Here is a 21,157-nt window from a genome sequence, read left to right as displayed (position 1 = left end):
TGCTATTACAAAGATATAAAACAATAAATGCTTCAATAAATTAAGAAACACGCAGATTTCGAATCCAACGTCGCAACCAAAACTGCGTCTTGGAAACGTGCCAAGTCGACCGGTATACGGTGCTGCGTCGGTTACCATCGACACACGGATGGATCAATAACATTTCCAGTATTTTCCCAGCAATTGGAATTCCCACATATATATAACCCACCCGACACGTCCCCATCGTTATTAGTTCCGAGCCGGTTGATGGTGTTCACTAGCAATCACTCAGGTGGAAAATTCAAATTAAATACTTGGCAAGTGGGAGACCAGCCAGCAGTTTATTGCACCATTGATCCTAAAACAATACGCACCCGGGTCGTTTCTTTATCGTCATCGTCAGATAAAGGATTCTCACAAGACAATTAAGGCGGATGATCTCACTTCATTAGAATAAAACAAGGTAGGTGGTCGTTTGAATTTTTAGCTCTTCTGTGTGAACATTCCCAGGAGATCTAATTATTGCTTCTAGTACCTTTGTCGCTTTTGTGTTGTCCTTTAGTCCTGGAGAGGACGAGAAACCGGATAATTATATTTGTTTGAATTCAGAGTAGAAGATGATAACGGTAACCGAACAAGAAAGTGTCACGACATTTTAACATGACATGTTACATTGTAACCTAAAACCATTTTTTTCTGGTGTATCAAAATAAACAACTAAGTGTTTCGAACCAAACTTAGCGTTTTTTTATAAAGTTCTTTATTTGTACGTATTTTTGTAATAAATTAGTGATTAGCAATGAAAAATTTAAACAAAGAAAGCATATTTTAAACTTTTTAATGTCATAAATAACTTAAGATACAGGCAATATTAGACAAATCGTAGAAAATACAATAAAAACATACTGAATAACCAATAACTTTACAAGTTCTATAAAAAAAATTAGAATAAAATGTATGTAGACAGTTGTAAACGAAACTTTACACAACATTTTGCTCTATATTTCGTCAATGAGATTCGGTCTGAGAAGCTCGCAGTCAGTTTAATATTTTTTTCTTGCTGAAATGGAGAATTTATCATCTCATCATACAAAAATTTAGCTCATTACTACAAATCTAGTACTTTACCGATCGTGTCCTATTACAGGATATTATTAAACGTTGTTTTTTTTTATTTCTTATTAATCTCTATTCGGGTTCAGTTGAGAGCCGACTGTAAGCCAGAACCGGGACAAAGTGGAAGGACTAACTAATATAAAATAAGATTTCTCGCCTTGTATTATCCTCGTCCCCTGCAACAGCATGCCAACGGACCGGAAGATAGGCGCAATGAAAAAGATGACCGAAAGACAACCGGCCATCGAACGGGTGCATCCGAGCATGGAACCCATTGTACGGGATGGTAAAATGTATGATTTTTATTCCCATCGCATGCATTGCAACTGAGTTTATCTAATTCCCACAAATGTCCTCCCTTTCCCCCATCAGACGCGAGCAAATCGAGCTGGAGAGCAAGGTCCGCCGGGAGTACCAGAAAAAGTGGGGCTTCATAACGGAGCCGGAATCGACGGAGTACTTTGACCTCAAGAAGAACAACCAGCGGTTGAAGGAGTTGCAGCAGCAGAAGAATCAAAAGGTGAACCTGCACGAGTACAACGGACACGGCGAGTCGTACTTTGTATCGAAGCAAATGTTCAAGACACTGCTGGACACCTGTCGATGTGGGAGGAAAAAGGTCTGCAATCTACACGCACTCAAGTGTCTGCAGAAACCGAAGAGTACATACGAGAAGACCGATGACGAGGAGGAGGAAGAAGAACAGGACGCGGAGAAGGATGACGCGTCCAGCGATAAAAGTACGAACTATATTCCAAAAGTGCCGGTGTTGAGCTCAGGTCAGTACCTGTGATTTACAATTGTTATTCTACTATGTTTGGATTGACTTTCTCAGTCACTAAGTCAAGACAAGTATTTTATACTGTTTCGACGTTTAGGCCTTTTGGTTGTGGCCTTTTTCAGGGATTGTCAAAAGCATATATTAACATAAAACATAGAACATAAAACATTGAATTTGGACTCACTATTGCCTACTGTCTACCGTCACGAATAATTTCTCCTGATTTGGCCATGGGAGTGTCGTATTCGAAATCTACTATTATTATTAACAAAAACAAAATTCTAATTCTAACTCGACCGTTCTTCGTAACACTTGTCATATAACTGAAGGGAAATTTATATCGATCCGTTCGCTTCTTTTTCTTCCCTTGAGTTCATTTCAGTATCTGTCATCAATACACACTCAACGTAAACTACGTAAAAGTGATTTGATTTCACTCATTACTATTCGCCTCGTATCCACTACAGAGAGGGGAGATGGAGTTTTTATGCCTGCTTGAAGTTTTTGGTTGGTATTATTTTACAATATTGGTAGTGTTTTCTGACTTACTGTTCGCTAGATTAACAATTTTGAGAATTATTCTTTAGCTACACAATCACTCAACACTGCAACGACCGTTTCAAAATGGATGTATGTAACATCTTCAGGAGATGGTGGCCTTCATCGAAAATTGTGGGTCACAATTGTGGGTCGCCACACACACCGTTCTCCTGCGCACCGCCAAAGGTCGTCCTTGCTCGCGTCACTTGAAAAGAGTGGCTGCAGGTCCTCCTCGCTCATGGTCCATGTCTAGTGTCCGTAGAGGACCATCAGTCTTATAAGCTTCCTATATATGGTCATACATTTACAGTATGCGGCAGGAAAAAATGCGAAAGTGTTTTTCAACTTCAAACCTCATTTTCGTCCATTTGACATTAACCAATCTATGTTTCAACGTTCCATGATCTATAATAGGCTAGTTTTCTGAAAAGTTAATCAAAAAATTTCCCATTTTGGTCACTAACCTTTACAGGGCGGCGCCTGAAGATGAAGACCACCAGAATTTTCAAACCGCAGAAAATCGCACAGGTCGCTAAATTTCGCATCTGATAAAACAAAATTTTTGATTTTCTCTACAATATCATCAAATATATGTACTTATTTCATCTGCTATGTGAAACTACATGGCTCTGGATCAGTGTGGTCTGGTTGTTCATCGAATTTGAGCTAATTTTGTTACTGTTATAGTCATTTTGTTTAATGACCATTGGGCGCGCAGTTTATTATTATCCGCTAATTAGGCCTACATTATCACATGTTAAACATCAAATGTGTTCATTTTTATTTTTCAGTGCTAGAATAGACATTGACTGATACACTGTCATGAAAAAATAGTCATATATATCCCATATTTAGCGTGTAATAGTGCCTTGAACTTTTCGCATTTTTTCCTGCCGCACCCTGTAGTGCGGCGTTGAAACTTTTTTGACCGCTGCTTTTTTCTTGTTCCAATAGAAGGCACGACTTCTGCTGATGATGCGTCATCGTATATCACGACCGTTAGCTAGAAACCAAGGTTAACAAATTCTTCCCCCACCTCAAAGGTATCCCGGTCTGACATGACACTGATGCAAACAGGCCCCTGACACGGCCTATATCAATGCATTGGAATCATGGTAGACAGGATGCCCTGGGCGCTAGTAAATAGCGCCCACTGTCAAATGTGAAAACATCAACAATTTTTTGTTTAACGTTTATTTTGATTTGTTGATCAGTTTTTGGAATCATTTTTTTCATCTCTTATGATCACAAAACACTTCAAACTCGCTTAATATTAATGTACGGTAAGAGGAGCATGCGATTAGTTGAATAAAGCAACCCAACAAACACGCATTGTGAATGTGATGTCGTGTGTGGCTCACAACATCAAACAAAAGCTGCGTTTGTTGATTACACGCTCGTTTCAATTTGCACGAATATGAGTATAAGGCAGTTAGATGTTGGCTACGATAAATTTCATTGATGCCAGGGGCCTGGATGCAAAGGCTTGTCCTGCCTAGTGTCTAGCACAGTTTCACCTACGAACATGTACTTCATATTTAGCCACATTCACCACCTGATCGACCTTCGTTGTTTTATTATTCACATGAGTTTACAGTCATACCTCGACATAACATAACTGTATATTTATATTCGTTAGGTTATATCGAAGTTACGTTAAATAGGGTGACGAAGGGTATTATCGGCAGGTTTGTTCTCTTCGTTATGGGGGTTTTTGTGGGCCGAATTGCCTAAAATTTGGGCATATAACTCAGCTTGGTTGGGAAGGATTTGAGGCCAACTCTGAGACCTACAGGTTTCATAAAATCCCCCATGACGAAGAGAACAAAACTGCCGAAAATACGTAAGTTCCCCTATATCAAAGCAAAAACATTTTTTCATAATTTTTGGCTCAAAAGTATTATTTGAAGAGAAAATCATCATAAAGCTCATGTTATTTATCGAACAGGGTGTTTCAGCCTTTCTTGTGTATTTTTCTTAGCATTTTCTATATAATCTAAATATTAAATAAATAAGTTTGTTTCGTATTCTTCCAAAGTTATAACGAAATAAGAACACAATCTAGCTCCGAATGTGGTCAACTTTTTGACCCAATATTGTTAATATTTTCTGATCAAAAAAAAGTGCTTTTTACTCAGCATTACTATTTTTAAAATAATAATAGTATTTTATGATCGATGTTGATTTTAGATTCCTCCAGAAATACCACTTATGATTTAATCAGGGATTCCTACTAAGATTCTTCCAGTTATTTCTGCTTATTCTTCTAGGAATGCCTGCAGTAATTACTCCAAGAGTTCATAATAAAATTCCTTAAGAAATTGCTCCTGTGATACCTCTTAACATATTTCCAGTGATTTCTCCAAAGCTTCCTTTAGGAACACCTCCCGAGATTATCCCAAGATTCCTTCTACGGTTTCTCAATTAATTCCTTCTGGCATTATACAGTACAATTGTAATGAAAGTAAAACACGTCTAAAGGGTACCTTCTTCGAGCTCCAGCATTACCAATCCTTTGGCGACCGACAAAATTGACTGACTATTGGCTGTTTCAATGGCATGCATCTGATCTTCCTGCTTGTGAAAATTCTACCTAGTTCTGGTCATGTGGGAACTAACCGCAGAATCGAAATACCAGGTATTTTCTTTTCCAGTCTCTGCAGTCAGCATCGCACAAAGAGCACTCCGTTTAAGCTTCGACGTACCTTGCGTTTGGGGACAGTTCGCAGCAAAATATTTAGGCTTGTTGCAGGTGAAGCACGTTCCCGATTTCCTTTCAGTTCTTGGATGCCTTGGTTTCTGCTTGGTATACAAGCACCTTCAACACCAGTCGACTTCAACTTGACATCCTGGAGAACTTTCGCCTTCACAACATCTTCCGTTAATTTCATTCCGGATTATTGAAGCCTCATGATCATAGGGTTATAATACTCCGGGAGCCCTTTTATTAATAATGACGCCAGTCACTGGTCCTTGACTACGAAACCAATTTCGCACAAACAGTTCATCGTTGTCACTAGCTCGTCGACATAATCTTCAACCGAGGAACATTCTTCAAGCTTGACCGACGTTAGCCTGTCCAGTAGACCAAAATCTTCTCAATAGACCGTCATCCTCAAATGCCTTTTGAAGACAGTCCCATGCTTCCTTCGCAGTTCTTGCTCGTTGAACCAGGCTGTAGTTATTCTTCTCGATGCTCAGGTATATTGTCGCCAACGCTCTTTCATCTAAATCCAGGTCGACAGCTTGATCTTGGGGCGGTTTCACTGCTCGCCAGGAACCCTCTCGGATCAATGTCATTTTCACAGCAAACGCTCATGACGGGTAGTTTTGGCGTCCTCGCAACCTCTCGATGGCCGATAAGTTCATGGGATTTCCGGCAAGATGCACACTTCCAGTTAATCGCCCGGTACTTCATGTAGCTGCTCCGGCATTGTGGAACGTCGTCCTTGTACTTCCGGTCGTCTCTCGTGATTGGCATTATTCCGTTTCATTTAAGCTTCGATAATACTCCAGCATTCCAGACTATGGACACTCTGGGCTCATAACAAATAGTAATGGAAGTAAACTGCCCATAATCGCATAGTTGACGTAATCACCATTGACAATGTCAGCATTCACAAGCTAATATCTATCAAATGTGCATTATTGTGACCAGTTTTATTCAATAGAGCACAAGATCTATAATCACTAGATAGATATCAACGTGAAAAAAAATCATAAACTTTTCATAAATCACTGTTAAAATTTCATAAGTGTGTTGAAAACTACAATGGCGCTTACGTCAACTATGCGATTATGGGCAGTAAAGCACGTCTTTACTGTACAAAATCTGAACTCGTTCAACTATTGATAAGGCTACAACAAACTCTAGTTGCTAACGGCTGCTGAGGGGTATCCGAAGAAGTCGTAGGTTACTTCAATGAACACGCTTCAATAAGTACTTCTCGGCCGGCTTCTTCCAGGAGATCCTCCAGAAACTTCATATGTGATTTCTCCAGGGGTTTTTGCAAGGATTCCTTAGATTTTTTTCCTGAAAATGTTTTCAAGGGAGTCTTTCAGGAACTCTGGGGAACAAGGGATTCTTCTGCTAGGAATTCTCCGTGGAATTCTGACAGAACTCTCTTCAAGTTTGCTCCAGCCAAATCCTGATTCCTCCAGAAATTTCTTATAGTACTTCTCCAGAAATTCTTACTTGATTTTCTTCAGCAAGTGTTCCGACACAGATCGAAAAATAGTGTTCATTTCTGTGACATATAATGCACATAATTGGAGCGTAGGATTTCACAGAAGTTCACATGACATGTCATGTAGAACTCATGAAATATCATGTAAACTTTCATTATATGTCATGTAATTCAGCATGACTCTGAGTTTTTACATGACATACAACACAAATTTACATGATACTAGAAATTTACATGACAAAAGAGAAGTTTTAAAAGGTTTTTATTAAAAGGCCCACAACAAGTTTGTGGCCCGGCACCCCAGAAAATACAAATCTGGCCCTGATGGCAAAAATAATGAACCGCGAGGTCACTGCGCTCTACGGCGAACCCAGCATTCTGAAGGTTGACAAAGCCGGAAGGATATGGAGGGCAGGGCATGTTGCAAGAATGCTGGATAGCAACCGAGCAAAAATTTTGTTCACAAGAAATTCGAATGGTACAAGACGACGAGAAGTACAGCAAAGTGGACGTGGGATGACCAGGTCTAGAATGATTTGTCGAGGCAGGACTTTCCTGAAGTTGGCGAGAAGCAGCAACGAACCGAAATGTGTGGCGTAGTGTTGTAGACTCAGTCTTATCTGTATAAAGAAGTGAAACTCAATAAATGAATGAATGCTTCAATTAGACTGTTCTATTGCAGAATGTAAATAATCGAAGATTATAGCGCTGCCTGCCACACGATATACACATGCAAAATGGTCATTGGCAGAGGAAGCTCTCAGTTAAAAACTGTGGAAGTGCTCATTGAACACTAAGCTGAGAAGCAGGCTTTGTCCCAGTGAGGACGTTACGCCAAGAAGAGAGAGAGAGAGAGCGCTAAAAATGTTAGTTGGGACTGCAGTAAGGTCAAGCATGAAGTTCAATATCTGTTTAAGGTCTTAAGGTCGTAAGGTCATAAGGTTTAACATCTTGAAACTCTTCAGAAAACTCCTGAGATTCACGTTAGACTTCCTTTAAAGTCCACTGAAGCCCCTGGACACCCCATGAAACCTCTCAAAACGCCTTGAAGAAATTCACCCCCCGTAAACCCTCATGAGACCCCGCGTAGACATACTTCAAAATCTACTGAAGCCCCATGAAACCACATGGAACCGCTTGACACGTATTGAAACACCTTAAAACATTTCAGGAAGCTCGTCTGGGTTAACTTTAACTCTAGTGAAACCCCTGGATTTCACTGAAATGCCTTTCAACACCTTCGTAACCCGCCTGAAGCACTCATGAAAACCTCTAAAACCCCACGAAACCCCCAAAAACCCCTTCTGGAATCCCCTGAAACCCTGAAACCCTCAATACCCCTTGAGCGCCTTACAATCCTTCGGAAACCTTTTTGAGCACTTCTAGAAGGCTCTCAATCTCTCAGATACTGGTAACCCCTTTGAACCTCCGGAAATGCCTTGAAATCCCTGTGGAACTACCCTGAAGCTTCCCTGGCAGCCCCCTTAAACCCTTCTTAACTCTCTCTACCAAATTAAATTATACGGCCAGGTTTCCGACAATTTGACCGACCAAAACCCCTCAGAAACTAATCTGCCGATAACACCCTAAGTCACCTTATCTAAAAATAAAATGTTCCACAACATACCGTGTCCGTACCTAATTCCATTTACTTAACCCTTTCCTTTCCACGACTTCGAACAACTGTACTGACCCCACTCGCATAACAGTTCCATCTTTTCTGGGTTTCCTATGGGACTGTTATGCGAGTGGGGGCAGTATATCTAGGGTCAAAACAGCGTTTCCGAATAAAAAGCTTAAACAAAAGTTATTGCAAATTGGCTAAATTTTTCGAAATCAATGAAAAAACCAATTGGTTGTAAATCAATAGGTTTTGATAGTTTATCAATAGTTCCTCTATTGAAACAAGCATTTAGGATTTCAGATAACCTTTATGAGGTACAATCATATTCTAAATACTAATGCTTCATATTCGTCTGATTCCGTTTGTCCCGAGTACGTCGAAAATCGACGGTGCTCTAGAGCAATCATGGGAAGTAGAGGGTTAAGGCCATGTACTAAGTCTGCGGAATGTATGTTCAGTATTTGATAGCTAGAGAAACTAGGAAACTAGGTAAACACGTTCCCAAACAACCAAATTCAACGAAGAGCTTGGAATTCTGACCACTTAGAGCAACGCTGCAGCCAGCATGAAATGTTTCAAATGTTTTGGGCATCCATAGCAATTCCTTCAACAACCATTTCTCGTGGGCTGAAATAATTTCTTTAAAAATGCTGATGTTGGTGTAACGTAATAAGTGAATGCTGCTAGGTTGATGAAGATCACGAACGAATATGGTGGTAAAAAAAATGGGATGTCATCTCCATTTTCGCCATTTTCCCTTCTGTGTGACAATGTTAGGTACAGAATTTTGATGTTGGGCGTTCTCCAACAAGTTGCTGTTGCTTCCAGATAACATAAAAGGATTTTTTCCCCTCTGTTCCTATTGCAGGAATGTACGGCTGGCCCCAGAACCGCTTCGTCGCCATGGAAAGGACAACCTACTACATCTCGCCACGGTACACGATGCCCGGTCATCCGATCGTGGATAGCCACCCATACAGCAACATCATTTTGGGCTGACTTTCTCATTTTTTCTACCGAATCAATCTCTAGATAATGCAACCGTGTTCGATCCTAACTTCCAATTCTCAATTTGGAATTAGGTAGCTTTGTATTCATAGATTGTGTGTGTGTGTGTGTTACTTACCTCATAATTAAAACAAGAACCTAATCTTCCTCGTCTTAGCCTTGTATCAGCCGTGACATTCCATCCGAAATCACCTTAAGGTCCTTGAGGTCTTTGTTGACCGTTTCAACCAGAAATTGCATCGCCTTTTGTTGCATCGTCAAGAAGCTCTTCATCTCTTCCGATGATTCTGTAGACAAATGAAAGTGAATCAACCATTTTTATTTTTCGCTTAGAATTTCGTCTTACCTTTGTCCAGGGTATAATCGTTAACACCGCCGGCATGGGCCCACTGATTCCTCTGCATTCGCATCTGCGACAGCAACTCACTGAGCTTGCCCTTGAACTGCGTCGGCGTCGAAACCAGCGCGTGCATATTCTCCAACTTGCTCCGGATCATTTCCTCCTCCGGCAGCAGACCGAAGCCCATCTTCCGGGTGCTCTCCTGCTTGACGATGATCCGCAGAATCCGGTGGCTTAGTTCGGCGAATTTTCGACGGTGTTCCATGATTTTGGCGGTTGTGTTGGTGTGCCGTTGCTTCAGCTGTTCGATTTCCTTCTCCACCTTGTCCAGGTAGGACACGTGGATGTCGGTTTCGCCTTCCTGGCACTTGATACGCCACTTCAGTTCCTGGAAACCGATCATCGGAACAGGTATGAAGCGCTTGGGATCGGGGTTGTCGATCTTGGCCTGTTGCCACATCCGAGGGTCGATCCCTTTCGGAGGGTTCTCCAGATATTCCTTTAGTTGGTCTTCTTCAGGGAGAACCAAGGCGACAACAGTTTCGACGCCGAGGGACGTAAGTTGCTGCTTCGGAGCCGGCTGGTTGAGGTAGCTGGCCACTTCCGTGGCCAGGATGCGTTTCGTTTCATTGGAAGTGGTGGATTTCTCCTCCACGTAGATGACTACTTGGGATTTGTTGTCGCCGACCATTTTGACGCTTTCAACGGATATGGCCAAGTTCGGTTTGTTTCCGAAAATCTGGTTCAAACTAGTAACGAACTGTTGCTGTTGATCCTTCATCTGCCCGGCAGTTTTGTTCGTGGTCAAACCAACTAATCCCACCTTATTCTCCTTCCCAGGCAGCTTGGTGTACCCCATGGTCTTGAACCGGCACAGATAATTACTCGGAGTTATCTCAACCGGAGCGCTATTTGGCGAATAGAACGCCTTTCCGGTTCCCAGCATGGCCTGCAGATAGTTCCACTTTGCGATGACCGTGTCCCGTTCATCCCCAAATATAGAAACATTGAAAATGGACTGAGCAAATGCTTCCTCTTGGGTTAAAGCAGCCGGTTGCTGCTGTTGCTGTTGCTGAGGTTGGAATGCCGATTGACCAAAACCCAGTGCAGGTTGTTGCTGTTGTTGGCCAAATGCACCGGTGGTTCCGAATGTTGACGCCCCAAAGCCACCGAATCCAGTTGTAGTGGTGGAACTGGTTTGTCCGAATAGGGACGGAGCTGAACTGGTGGTGGTGGTTCCAAATGCACCGAAACCGCCAAAAGCAGGAGCTGAGGAAGAGAATAAGCAAATTGATAGATATGTGACTTATTAGACATACGTGTACAAAAGAAAGACACATTCAAAATTTAGCTTTCGTCGCATACAGAGTCTTAAGTAAAATAAAAATTGATGTCATGCTCTATATCTATATACTACTACAGTATTATTACTCTAGAAAAGGACTAACTTCATGCATGGACAAAGCCCGCAATGAGTGAATACCGTCCAAGTTGTGCGACTAATAATTCTACATGCCCTAATCTCATTTGCGTATGACATGATCTGATTAACTTACCGCTTGTTGTCGCCGTGGTCGTTCCGAAGCCTCCAAACGCGGGTGCTGCCGCCGACGTAGTCGCCGTCGTTCCAAATCCTCCGAACGGTGTCGCACCGGTTGCCGCTGTAGACGTAGTAGTCGCACCGAATCCGAACGCCGGCGTTGCCGTTGCGGCCGTATTGGTACCGAAGCCGAATGCCGAAGTGCTTGCCGCTGGTGCACCGGCTGGCTGCGTTCCGAATCCACCGAATCCGGTGGTGGTGGTCGTATTGGCTGCACCCGGTTGGGCTGCTCCGCCACCGAACAACGATGGAGCGGCCGCATTAGTGGTGGCTGGTGCGGCGCCGAACGCCGGTGTGGAAGATTGGGCACCGAACGAGAAACTACCGAAGCCACCCGCTGTTGGAACGAAACAAAGAAAATGGCATTGACAAATTATTAATTTTTAATAAGAAATTTTAAACAACAGTAAAATATCCCAAGTTACAATTCCAATCGTGCTCCCAGATTCAGTAGCCACGCACGTGTTAGCGGTGATTGCATTATTGCATGTGCAAAGCTAAGGTGCGCAGTTCTATTATAATCCTTTGGATCGTTCCGCTCCACAAAGTTCTTCGGGTGTGGGTCATGTGCTTGTCACATGGCCGAGCGAAATAAACTACTGAACTGACTATCTATCGAACAACAAGCAAGCAAGTCATATGTGATTCAGGTTCGAGCATAGGTACATATAATTCAATTACGGCTCCAGCTGGAGGAATCGTAGGAAAAGAGAATGCATTGAAATGAAAAATGTGTGTCAACTGTTCTGCCAGAGTTTTTGCAAGAAGTACTCCAGGGATTCCTTCACTGATTCTGAGATTCCTGCAAGAATTCCTGCTGGATTCTTCGAAAACTTTCTTTCTGGAATTCCTCAGTGTGCATCACCTGAGATTCTTCTTGGGGATCCTTTAGTTTCATCTGAGATTATTCCAGAAGTATCTTCTGAGATTCCTAAGAATTCTTTCGATATGGAACTTCAGGATATTCCTTCCAGGGTTTCTTCTAAAGTTCCAAAAATCCTCTAGGATTTTGTTTCAGAAATATCCTGATAGTTTATTTTGCATTATCTTCAGAAGCTTTTTTTTCTAAAACAAATAGAAGGAATTCCTGGTAGATTTCCATTAGAAACACATGGGAGAATTCCAGAATGAACCTTCGGAGTAACTCCAGAAGGAATTGCAAAAGGAATTCTTGGACGAATCCTAGCAGGAGTTCCTGAATAAATCCTGGTATGATCCTTGAAGCAATTCCAAAAAGAACTTTTGGAAGGAATCCTGAAAGAAGTTCGTGAAAGAATTGGGGAAGAATTTCATGGAAGAGTCCCGGAAAGAGTTCCCGAAGGAATGCCGGAAGGAGTTCTTTAAGGAGTCCCAGAAACAATTTCTAAAAAAAATCCCAGAAGGAATCCAGAAATAATTTCTTGGAGGAATGCCGAAAGGAGTTTTTGGACTTACTTTCAGTCCTTGGCACCCACGGTGGTGCAGCGGGCCGAATTGAAATATTTCCATCCTGGGCAAATGCCAGCCATCGCCTTGACCTGTGGCCAGGTTAAATTTCTGTCGACTTGCTTGATTTCGTTGTTGAGGCTGCGCCGCCATGTGCCTCTGGGTCTGCCTCTGCTGCGATGTCCTGCTGGGTTCCAGTCTAACGCTTGTCTAACGATTTCGTTTCCGCCCTGCGTAGAGTGTGGCCGACCCACCCCCACTTTCGCTCCCGAATTTCAGTCGCTCTCGGCTTTTGATGACATCGACGATGGAGCTCCACGTTGGAGATCCAATTATGAGGCCACCAAACACGAATTATATACCGCAGGCATCTATTGATGAAGACCTGCAGCCGTTGAGTGTTCTCCGCTGATACACACCAAGTTTCACTAGCGTACAGCAGCACAGATTTCACGTTCGAATGGGGCACGTTCGGTGTAGTACTAGATTTGTAGTAATGAGCTGAATTTTAGCATGGTGAGAAGGTCAATTCTCCGTTTCTGCAATAAAATGGTGCCAAAAAGTGTGGGTATTCCCGAGCAAAGTCTAACAACAAAATGATAGCAAATCGAAAACACGCTTTGTAATCAGCAGCAAGTTGATATCACATGTTGATATCAGATTACCTTGATTCAATTTGATTTCAAATTTTGATTTCATTTTGCTTTCACTTCAACTTACTATAAATATTAAAGTTTTTAAGTAATTTCAAAACTTCTAGGCGACCTTGTATAATACAACTAAAGCTATACCGTCAGTGCAATTAAATTATTGCATTTAAGTTTTCATATCATTCGAAAAACTCTACATTTCACGATTTTTCCATTTTTTGCACTGATAGCAAAAACTGTTATCAATTTGATATCACTGATGGCAGGAATTGTTTTCAACTTGCTGTTACGGGAACATTTTTCTGCTCTCATTTTTGATGTTTTAACCGTTAAAACGACCAAAATGACAACAGGCTGAGTTATCATAATTTGCAATATCACAACATCAAAATTAGTTTTCAATTTGATGTCAAGCTTTGCTCGGGTTATGATTCCTTGCCTAATTTGATGCTGTTTGAGCAAAACTTTGGATAACTATGTTGTTTATGTTGCAAGAAATAGAGGAAACAACAACTCTGTTGCCCAAAGTTTTGCTCAAACAGCATCAAATTAGGCAAGGAATCATAATACCCACGCTTTTTACACCATTTTATTGCAGAAACGGATTATTGACCTTCTCACCATACTAAAATTCAGCTCATTACTACAAATTTAGTATCACACCGATCTGTCCTATTAAAAATTCGGATTTTGGTGTGTTGACTGATTTAGTTGTTTTTCCGTGCATTTCTTAAATTCGCAAAAGCAGCTCTCGCCTTCTTATCCGTGCACCTATGTCGATCTTGGTGCCGCCATTTGACTACCAAGATATTGGAAGCTTTCAACCAGAGTTTAAAATTTTCATTTTCAGTGAGTGAAATTCAACGTGAATTTTGAAGATTCTCAACAGAGGGATCAAAATAAAATTCATTTTGGTGAATGAATTTTCTCACTTATTCATTCATTTTTCTGTCACTGACAATTTTCACTGAGAAATATAACCTGACCGTAAATCCCGAATATTCTTCCAATCGCCTCAAAACTTGAGTATAGTAGTTAATTACAATACTAAGGACTGTTCATTTTATAAAGAGGACACCTTATTTGTGTGATATCTTTTTTATTTTTCAATAAAATCATTATCGGTTTTTTGCATAAATTTCCATAGCTATTCTACAGTGTAGGAAAAATATAACATTATACAAATTGTCCTTAGTTATGGAACTGAAGCGGTTTTCGTTAAAACTCAATAAAACCCAATTTCTCAAAATTCTACACAACTTTCCACATACATAACTTTAACATTTTCATGAACTTTTCAATGTGTTCGGATATTATACTATTCTTCTAAAGGTAGAGTGTGATAGTTGGTCAGTTATAATGCACCAAGCATTATACTGCTTGATATAGTGATTTGCCTTATTATCAATGAAATTGATAAAAATTACTTATTTAAGTCCAGTGATGCAATAACACTACGGAATCAGTTCAAAATTTGTCCAGTATTGAAGAGAATCGCATTCTAAATGATACCGAAGAAAAATATGCTTTAAAGTACATTCTTCATCATAAATTTAATTTTTAATGATGGCCATAATGAAAAATTGCATAATTTTTGCTCCATAAATGCAAGTTTTTGATTCTAGAGAAGCTTATTATTATTTATTTTCAGCAAGGTCTGACCCTATGTGATTATATACCTTATTTGAAAATAACTACATGGTATTTTTTATTTTCGACATCATTGTTAAGTTGTATTTGCAATAGAGTACATCGTTATTTGGAAGAACCTTCAAAGAACGAAGTGGTTTTATCTCCGGTAACTGCCATGAAGCACAGTAACCAAGCCAACAATGCTATCTAGAAGCGGTTTTCTGCATTTGAAATTGCATTATTAGTACTTTCGACTAGATCCATTGAAAACATTCAAAATTTTATATTTTTATACATTTTTGTTTAACAAATAAATTTTATTCTGAAAATCGAGTCCAACTTGTAACTTTAATATCTCAACAACCATTATTCCGATTAGGTTTATATTTTGCCAAAATATGTATCACTCAAACTGCTGCAGCATGGTAAACACTTTTATGCAATTAAAAATGATACACCGATGTTTTAGAGAAATTTTGTGTTTATTTTTAGTTTTTGGGAATTGAAAAATTGATCTCTCGAAACACTTTGCCACATTTCTATGAAGTTCAATAATTTTAACCCAATTTATTTATGGTTATTATCTGCTACTATAATGTACTGAACAACTAACCAAGGCTGCTCAAATTTGAACTACGCGTTTTCTTTTTATAGCCTTGCAAAGTTGTCCTCTTCATAAAATGAACAGTCCTTAATTAACTGCTCTATTTGTCCATTAAGTCGGATTTTGCGTCTGTTAACAGAAATTAGACATTTTACGACGTGCGAAAAAATATTCGTGACAGAGAATTGAATGAAAAAAGAGAGGCATTCAGCTGACAATGATTGTGGCCAAGCACGAATGAAAAAATGAGAATGTCAATCTTCACTTTCAGCCTTCGATTTTTTTACACACTGCTTTCAACATTCTCCACTGATTGCCCAGCTACCGTAAAGCTGGAAGGGTTGACCGTGTTGACATCCAACGATTTGGTCTTGCTGACGTTGATGGTAAGACCTGCCGCTGAGGAGCGATTGGCAAGATTATCGAGCTTGCTCTGCATATCAGAGCGCCGTTGAGCTAGGAGAGCAACGTCATCAGCCAATTCGAAGTCATTTATGTGCTCCATGGTTAATCGCACCTACCAGGATCTCGTCGATTACGATGAGGAACAGTAGCGGTGATAGTATACATCCTTGCCTCACTTCAGCAACGACCCGGATGGGATCGGACAAAACACCGTTGTGCAGCACTCTGCACGAAAATGCCCTGTACTGTGCTTCAATAAGGCCGATGATTTTCTCACATGTTTCAATGATTGAGACGGCCGAAAGCTTTTTCGTAATCAATGAACACCAGGTAGAGAGACTTTTGGAATTTATTGATTTGCTCCAGGATGATACGGAGTGTGACAATATGGTCCACACAGGATTGTCCAGCACGGAATCCTGCTTCCTGCTTTTTGAAGGATTCCTGGAAAAAAAATCCTAGATGAATCTCAGAAAGAATTCCTTAAGAAATCCCACAGGGAACTCCTAGAGGAACTTCGCAGTCCTGATAAAATCTCGGAAGAAATTTCGGAAAGAGTTCCTGAAGGTATTCCGGAAGGCATTCCTGAAACAACCCCGGAAAGAGTTTTTGGATGAACCACGGGGTGAAATTTTTGGAAGGATCCTAGAAGAATTAAATCCAAACCCAAAAGAAACTATGGGAACTATCTCAGAAGGAATTCCTTTAGAAATATCTGGAGGAATCTCAGAAGAAGTTCCTGCAAGCATCCTGAATAAACTTACGGTAGAATTTCATAAAGAACTCCCTGAGAAACCCAGCAGAAACTCCTGGAGGAGTCTGAGGCATCCTCAGAAGAGTGCTGGAAGATATTTGTGGAAGAACTGTGAAAGAATCCCTGGAGGAATCCCGGAATCTCAGAAGGACCTCCTGGAAGGATATTTTTCCTGTCGCTCTTTCTACAAGGTGTCTACTCATCAAGCAAAAGAAAATTCCAGGTTTTTCCAGGGGGAAATTTCAAAAATTTTAATTTAAAAAATTATCATTTTTTTAAATTTTCTTGACTTTTTAAAAACTGTACAGAAATGTCCTTAAAACTTAAGTAAAAATGCCCGATTTATTATTCAAGAGATTCCACAAAATTCCTTAATTCTTCCAAAAACTTTTTAGCTTTTTCGAATATAACACAGAAATTGGTTAAGCAATTTACTAGGCAGAGTTCTTTTGAGTAAGTTGCAAGAAATTTACACCTACAATGCCATCCAAACATTCTAAAATAAATCAGGAAAGGAACATTCAGCCCAATCAGTAATTCCACAGACCATATACGACCATTGTATATTTAAACTGCATTAAGATGTCTGTTCTCTGAGCTAGTAGTGTAGTCATGTTGGGATTTCGAAATTCAACCCACGATTTCTCTTTGAATTTCTACCGCAATTCCTCCTTTAAATAAATTCTTTTGAGTTTCTAGCAGAAATCTTCCCGCGAGCTCATTTTTTAAATTATCGAAAGTTTCTCTCCAGTTTTCTCAAGTAGGTTGACGATGGGTATTATCGGCAGGTTTGTTCTCTTCGTCATGAAGGGTTTTTGTCGGCCAAAACTCCTGAAACTTGGACGTATAATTAACCCTAAAAGGGATACCTTCATGGTCTCAGTTTCGTCACCTCGCTGAGTGTGTTCCATCAGAAACGAGCTCTGATAGGCGCCTGGGGTCCAATGGACCCCAGGTATCCCTTTTAGGCAGTGCTTCCCAAACTGTGCGCCGCGGCGCCCTGGTGCGCCGCGAAGCTTTCCCAGGTGCGCCGCAGGATTTTGACTTTTGTGACGAAACAAAAAAAAACATTTGTATTGCGGAACACCTTTAATTTTTTTATTAGTAAAGCTAGTGTCGCTCACATTTTTTTAAAGTCTTTTCTGACTCTTCGATTCTCCCATAGAATTTCTGGTATCCTTTTTGAACATATCATATCAATTGAAACCACATTTTAAAAGTTTTTGAAACTGTTTTTGGAATTTTTAAGCATCAGCTTAGCTTTTGAATTCACTATAACTTGTCCAAAGTTTTAATTTTAAGAACATTATTTACGTTCTTTTCAGAATAATTACAAGGTCTTCGGAACAGCTTAAAGGCATGCAGGTTTGTCGATCTGGTAGTGTGAAGAGCTATCTTTGACCTTTTTGAACCAGATTGTTTCATCAGTACTGCCGCAACCTCGCTGAACTATCAAGTTTGTTATGCTCGGTTTTATCAATGGGAATAACCCCAATCCAGGCCCAAAGGGTTAAGTTGAAATTTATGAAAATAAGTTCAATCAAAGCTCACCTGTCAGGTCTTTACAATCTCTTCATGTGTCCCAGTTTGCCGAATTTAAAAAAAAATAAAAGTGTTGTTTTGAAATTTCCGCAAATCAATTGAAGCTTTGGTCAAGTTCTGTGTATTTAGACATTTTCATTCAATGAGAATTGAATGAATTTAGAATTTTTTGCTGAATTGTTGAAATTCAGCAGCTTGTTTTATCTGCACATCTGAGTTTCTTCTTATTTTCAAAACTTCTATGATGAATTGAATATGATTTTTGAAATCTTACAAATATTTAAACTATCTTTAAAAAATTAATTTAAAAAATAGTTTGTTTTCCATATATTGAATTCTGAAAACATGATATTAGAGATGTGTTTCACGATTTTGTCTTGCACACTGTAAAGTGAAAGTTGTCGAAAATTAAAAAAAAAAATTGTTTAAAACTTTGGTGCGCCGCGACATTTTTGAAAAGGGCAAAGGGCGCCGCGATAGCAAAAAGTTTGGGAACCTCTGCTTTTAGGGTTAAGCTTGGTTGGGACGGATTTGATGCCAACTTTGAGTTCAACAGCTTTCAAAAAACCTTCCATGACGAAGAGAACAAAACTGCCGAAAATACACAATTTCCCCTACAACCAGAAGTTTTTTACATATTTGCTTCCAAAAACAGTTCCTTCCGATATTTTCGGTATTTTGACGGGATTTCTCGTAATTCCTGGGATTTCTACCACAGTTCCTCCCAGAGTTTCAGCAAGAGTTTTCCACGGGGTTCTGCAAGAATACGTACCACCCGGGATTTCTTCCATAGTTTCTCGTTGGATTCCTACCGGAGATACAGTGACCCCACAATTTATGAATCGGCAGAAATGACCACAGTTTATGGATTACTCATTTGATCAACATGGTTATTCATAAATAGTGTACAAAATTAGGGTGATTCATCGGTGTGGGGTCACTGTACTGTAAACATTTTTCCAAAGTTCTTTCAGGAATTTGTCTTAGTGGCTTCAGGATAATTTTCCAAAAATTTCTCCCGAGATTTTTGCAGAACTTCTTCCTGGGATTTCTTCTAGAGAGTTTTCCGATGTTTCTCTTGGACTTGGTCAGTAGTTCCTTCCAGGATTTCTCTTAGCTTTCAGAGTTTTTCTCTAAATTTCCCTAATATTTCCTACTCCCAGAACTTTTTCTTTCAAGGTATCTCAATTTCTCTCAGGATTTCTTTCGAAGTTTCTCTCGAGGTTTTTCTTTTTTTTTGTGTATTTTAATAATTTGCAAATTCTACACATCCCTCTCGAGGTTTCTCCGATGCGGAGTTTCCCTAAGATTTCACCGGGATTCCTTCAGATATGACTTGGGAATTTGTTACAAGACATCTCGTAATTTCTGGCAGGAATCCAGGAAGAGCTCTGGGAATAATGTTGAGAAAATCATAACAAAAATCTCAGGTGGGTCACAGCAAGAAATTTGGTAAAGAACTACGAGAAATAGCCTATAAAAAGCTCTGATAGAAACCACGGGAAGAACTCCATGAGAAATACCACGAGAACTTTTAGGAAATATCCCAGCTCAAACTTCTGTAAAAATCCAAGGAGAAACTCTAGAAGAAAGCTATCGGACATTTCTTGAAGAAATTACCGGAGAAACTTTGTAAGATGCCTGGAGAAGTCACAAGAGGAACACTAGAAGGAATCGCGGCTTCAAGAGAAATCCATAGAGAAACTAACAGAAATCGCGCGAAACATCTACGATATATCTTGAAAGAAATTCCTCCACAGCAGTTCAAGGAAATCCTTCAGGAATTCCATTAAGAATTTTTATGGGAAATTATTTAAAAATATCTTCACAAATTACTACATGAGTTCTTGCAGAAAGTATTCCAGGAACTCCTCCAGGGTGTTCTCCAGATAATTATTCAAGAAATTCTTGAAGAAATTCCTGGAAATATTCTTGTAGGAATTCTTGCAAGATTTGTTGGAGTTATTCCTGAAGGAATTAATGGAAAGGAATTCTGGAAGGGATTGTTGGAGGAGTTCTTGGCGGATGTCTTGGAGGAATTCCTGGACGAATTCTTGGAGGAATTCCTGGGGGTATTCCTGTAGACATATTTGGAGGAATTTTCGAAGAATTTCTAAAGGTATTTGTTGCAAATCCCTGGAGGTATTCCTAGAGAAATTTATAAAAGAATCCCAGGTCAAATTCCAGAAGGGATTCTTGGAGGAGTTTTTGACAGAAGTATTGGAGCAGATCTTGGAGAAATTCTTATAAGAGTTCCTGCTGGAATATTTGAAAGAATTTCTGGAGAAGTCCTGGACGGATTCTTGGAGGAATTTTTAGAGAAAATTTTGGAGGAATTCTTGGAGATTTCCTTGAGAAACTCTTGGAAGAATTATTGGAAGAAGTCTCAGAGCAGTTCCTGGAAAAATAATCGGAGGAATCCCTGGAATTGTCCCAGGAGTATTTTCTTGAGAAATTTCTGGAGGTTTCCTGAAGAATCTGGGAGGTATTCATAAAGGAATTTCTGGAGTACTTTTTAAATAAATTTATGAAGGAATTTCTTGAAAAAATCCCTGAAGGTATTTCTGGCGAAATTCCTGAAGGGATACTTGGCAGAAATCTTAGAGAGTTCTCTGGTGAAATTCATGAGGAAGGTCCAGTAGGAGTTTTTGGAATTCCTGGAGGGATTCTTGGAAGAATTCTAGGCAGATCTCTTGGCGGAATTCCTGGAAGAATTCTTGGAGAAATTCCTTGTTCCTGGAAATATTATAAGAGGAATTCCTGGAAGACTTCCTGAAGGAATCCCGGAGAAATTTCTGAGGGAATTTCTGTAGGAATCCCTGGAGGAATTTCTGAAAAAATCCCTTGAGGAAATCCTGAAGAAATCCCTGGATTAGTTGTGGGAGGAAATTTTAGATTAATTCCTGAAGGAGTTCTGGAGGAATTCCTGAAGGAATACCTAGATGAATTCCTGGATGAATCCATGGA

General features: G+C 40.0%; 3 protein-coding genes across 8 annotated transcripts in view; 2 read left to right on the top strand and 1 right to left on the bottom strand.

Moving 5' to 3' along the window:
• LOC109398102 (mitoferrin) overlaps positions 1–21,157 on the top strand; it is a 367,824-nt gene that overhangs the window by 173,399 nt on the left and 173,268 nt on the right. The gene's annotated exons all lie outside the window — the stretch shown is intronic.
• Positions 158–9,368, top strand: LOC109398092 (uncharacterized). Its single transcript, XM_029877679.2, has 4 exons — positions 158–445; positions 1,284–1,391; positions 1,471–1,877; positions 9,099–9,368. Exons 2-4 carry the CDS (start codon positions 1,285–1,287, stop codon positions 9,227–9,229), a joined length of 645 nt encoding a protein of 214 aa, XP_029733539.1. The 5' UTR covers positions 158–445; position 1,284; the 3' UTR covers positions 9,230–9,368.
• The window catches only part of LOC109418995 (probable nucleoporin Nup54), a 32,216-nt gene continuing 20,337 nt past the window's right edge, over positions 9,279–21,157 (bottom strand). Inside the window, exons 1-4 of one of the 2 annotated variants that reach the window (XM_029877678.1) lie at positions 11,641–11,674; positions 11,135–11,515; positions 9,585–10,847; positions 9,279–9,525 (exon numbers count right to left, since the gene is read on the bottom strand). In XM_029877678.1, coding sequence (XP_029733538.1) covers positions 9,392–9,525; positions 9,585–10,847; positions 11,135–11,515; positions 11,641–11,659 — 1,797 coding nt within the window. In that variant the 5' untranslated portion in view covers positions 11,660–11,674 and the 3' untranslated portion in view covers positions 9,279–9,391. Of the gene's footprint in view, positions 9,526–9,584; positions 10,848–11,134; positions 11,516–11,640; positions 11,675–21,157 lie in introns of those variants that run through there. The other variant, XM_019693227.3, reaches the window with a different exon arrangement.

Source organism: Aedes albopictus, chromosome 2 (genome assembly GCF_035046485.1).
Source record: "Aedes albopictus strain Foshan chromosome 2, AalbF5, whole genome shotgun sequence".
Classification (NCBI taxonomy): Eukaryota; Metazoa; Arthropoda; class Insecta; order Diptera; family Culicidae; genus Aedes; species Aedes albopictus.
The sequence above is the reverse complement of the archived record's forward strand: the minus strand, read 5'-3'. Positions and strand labels throughout refer to the sequence as shown.

Bases quoted from the DNA above. Each gene is read 5' to 3' on its own strand.
- LOC109398092 (XM_029877679.2), top strand. From the start codon at position 1,285: ATGCCAACGGACCGGAAGATAGGCGCAATGAAAAAGATGACCGAAAGA. The intron at 1,392-1,470 runs GTATGATTTTTA...TTCCCCCATCAG, and splicing joins ATTGTACGGGATGGTAAAAT to ACGCGAGCAAATCGAGCTGG. The intron at 1,878-9,098 runs GTCAGTACCTGT...TTCCTATTGCAG, and splicing joins AGTGCCGGTGTTGAGCTCAG to GAATGTACGGCTGGCCCCAG.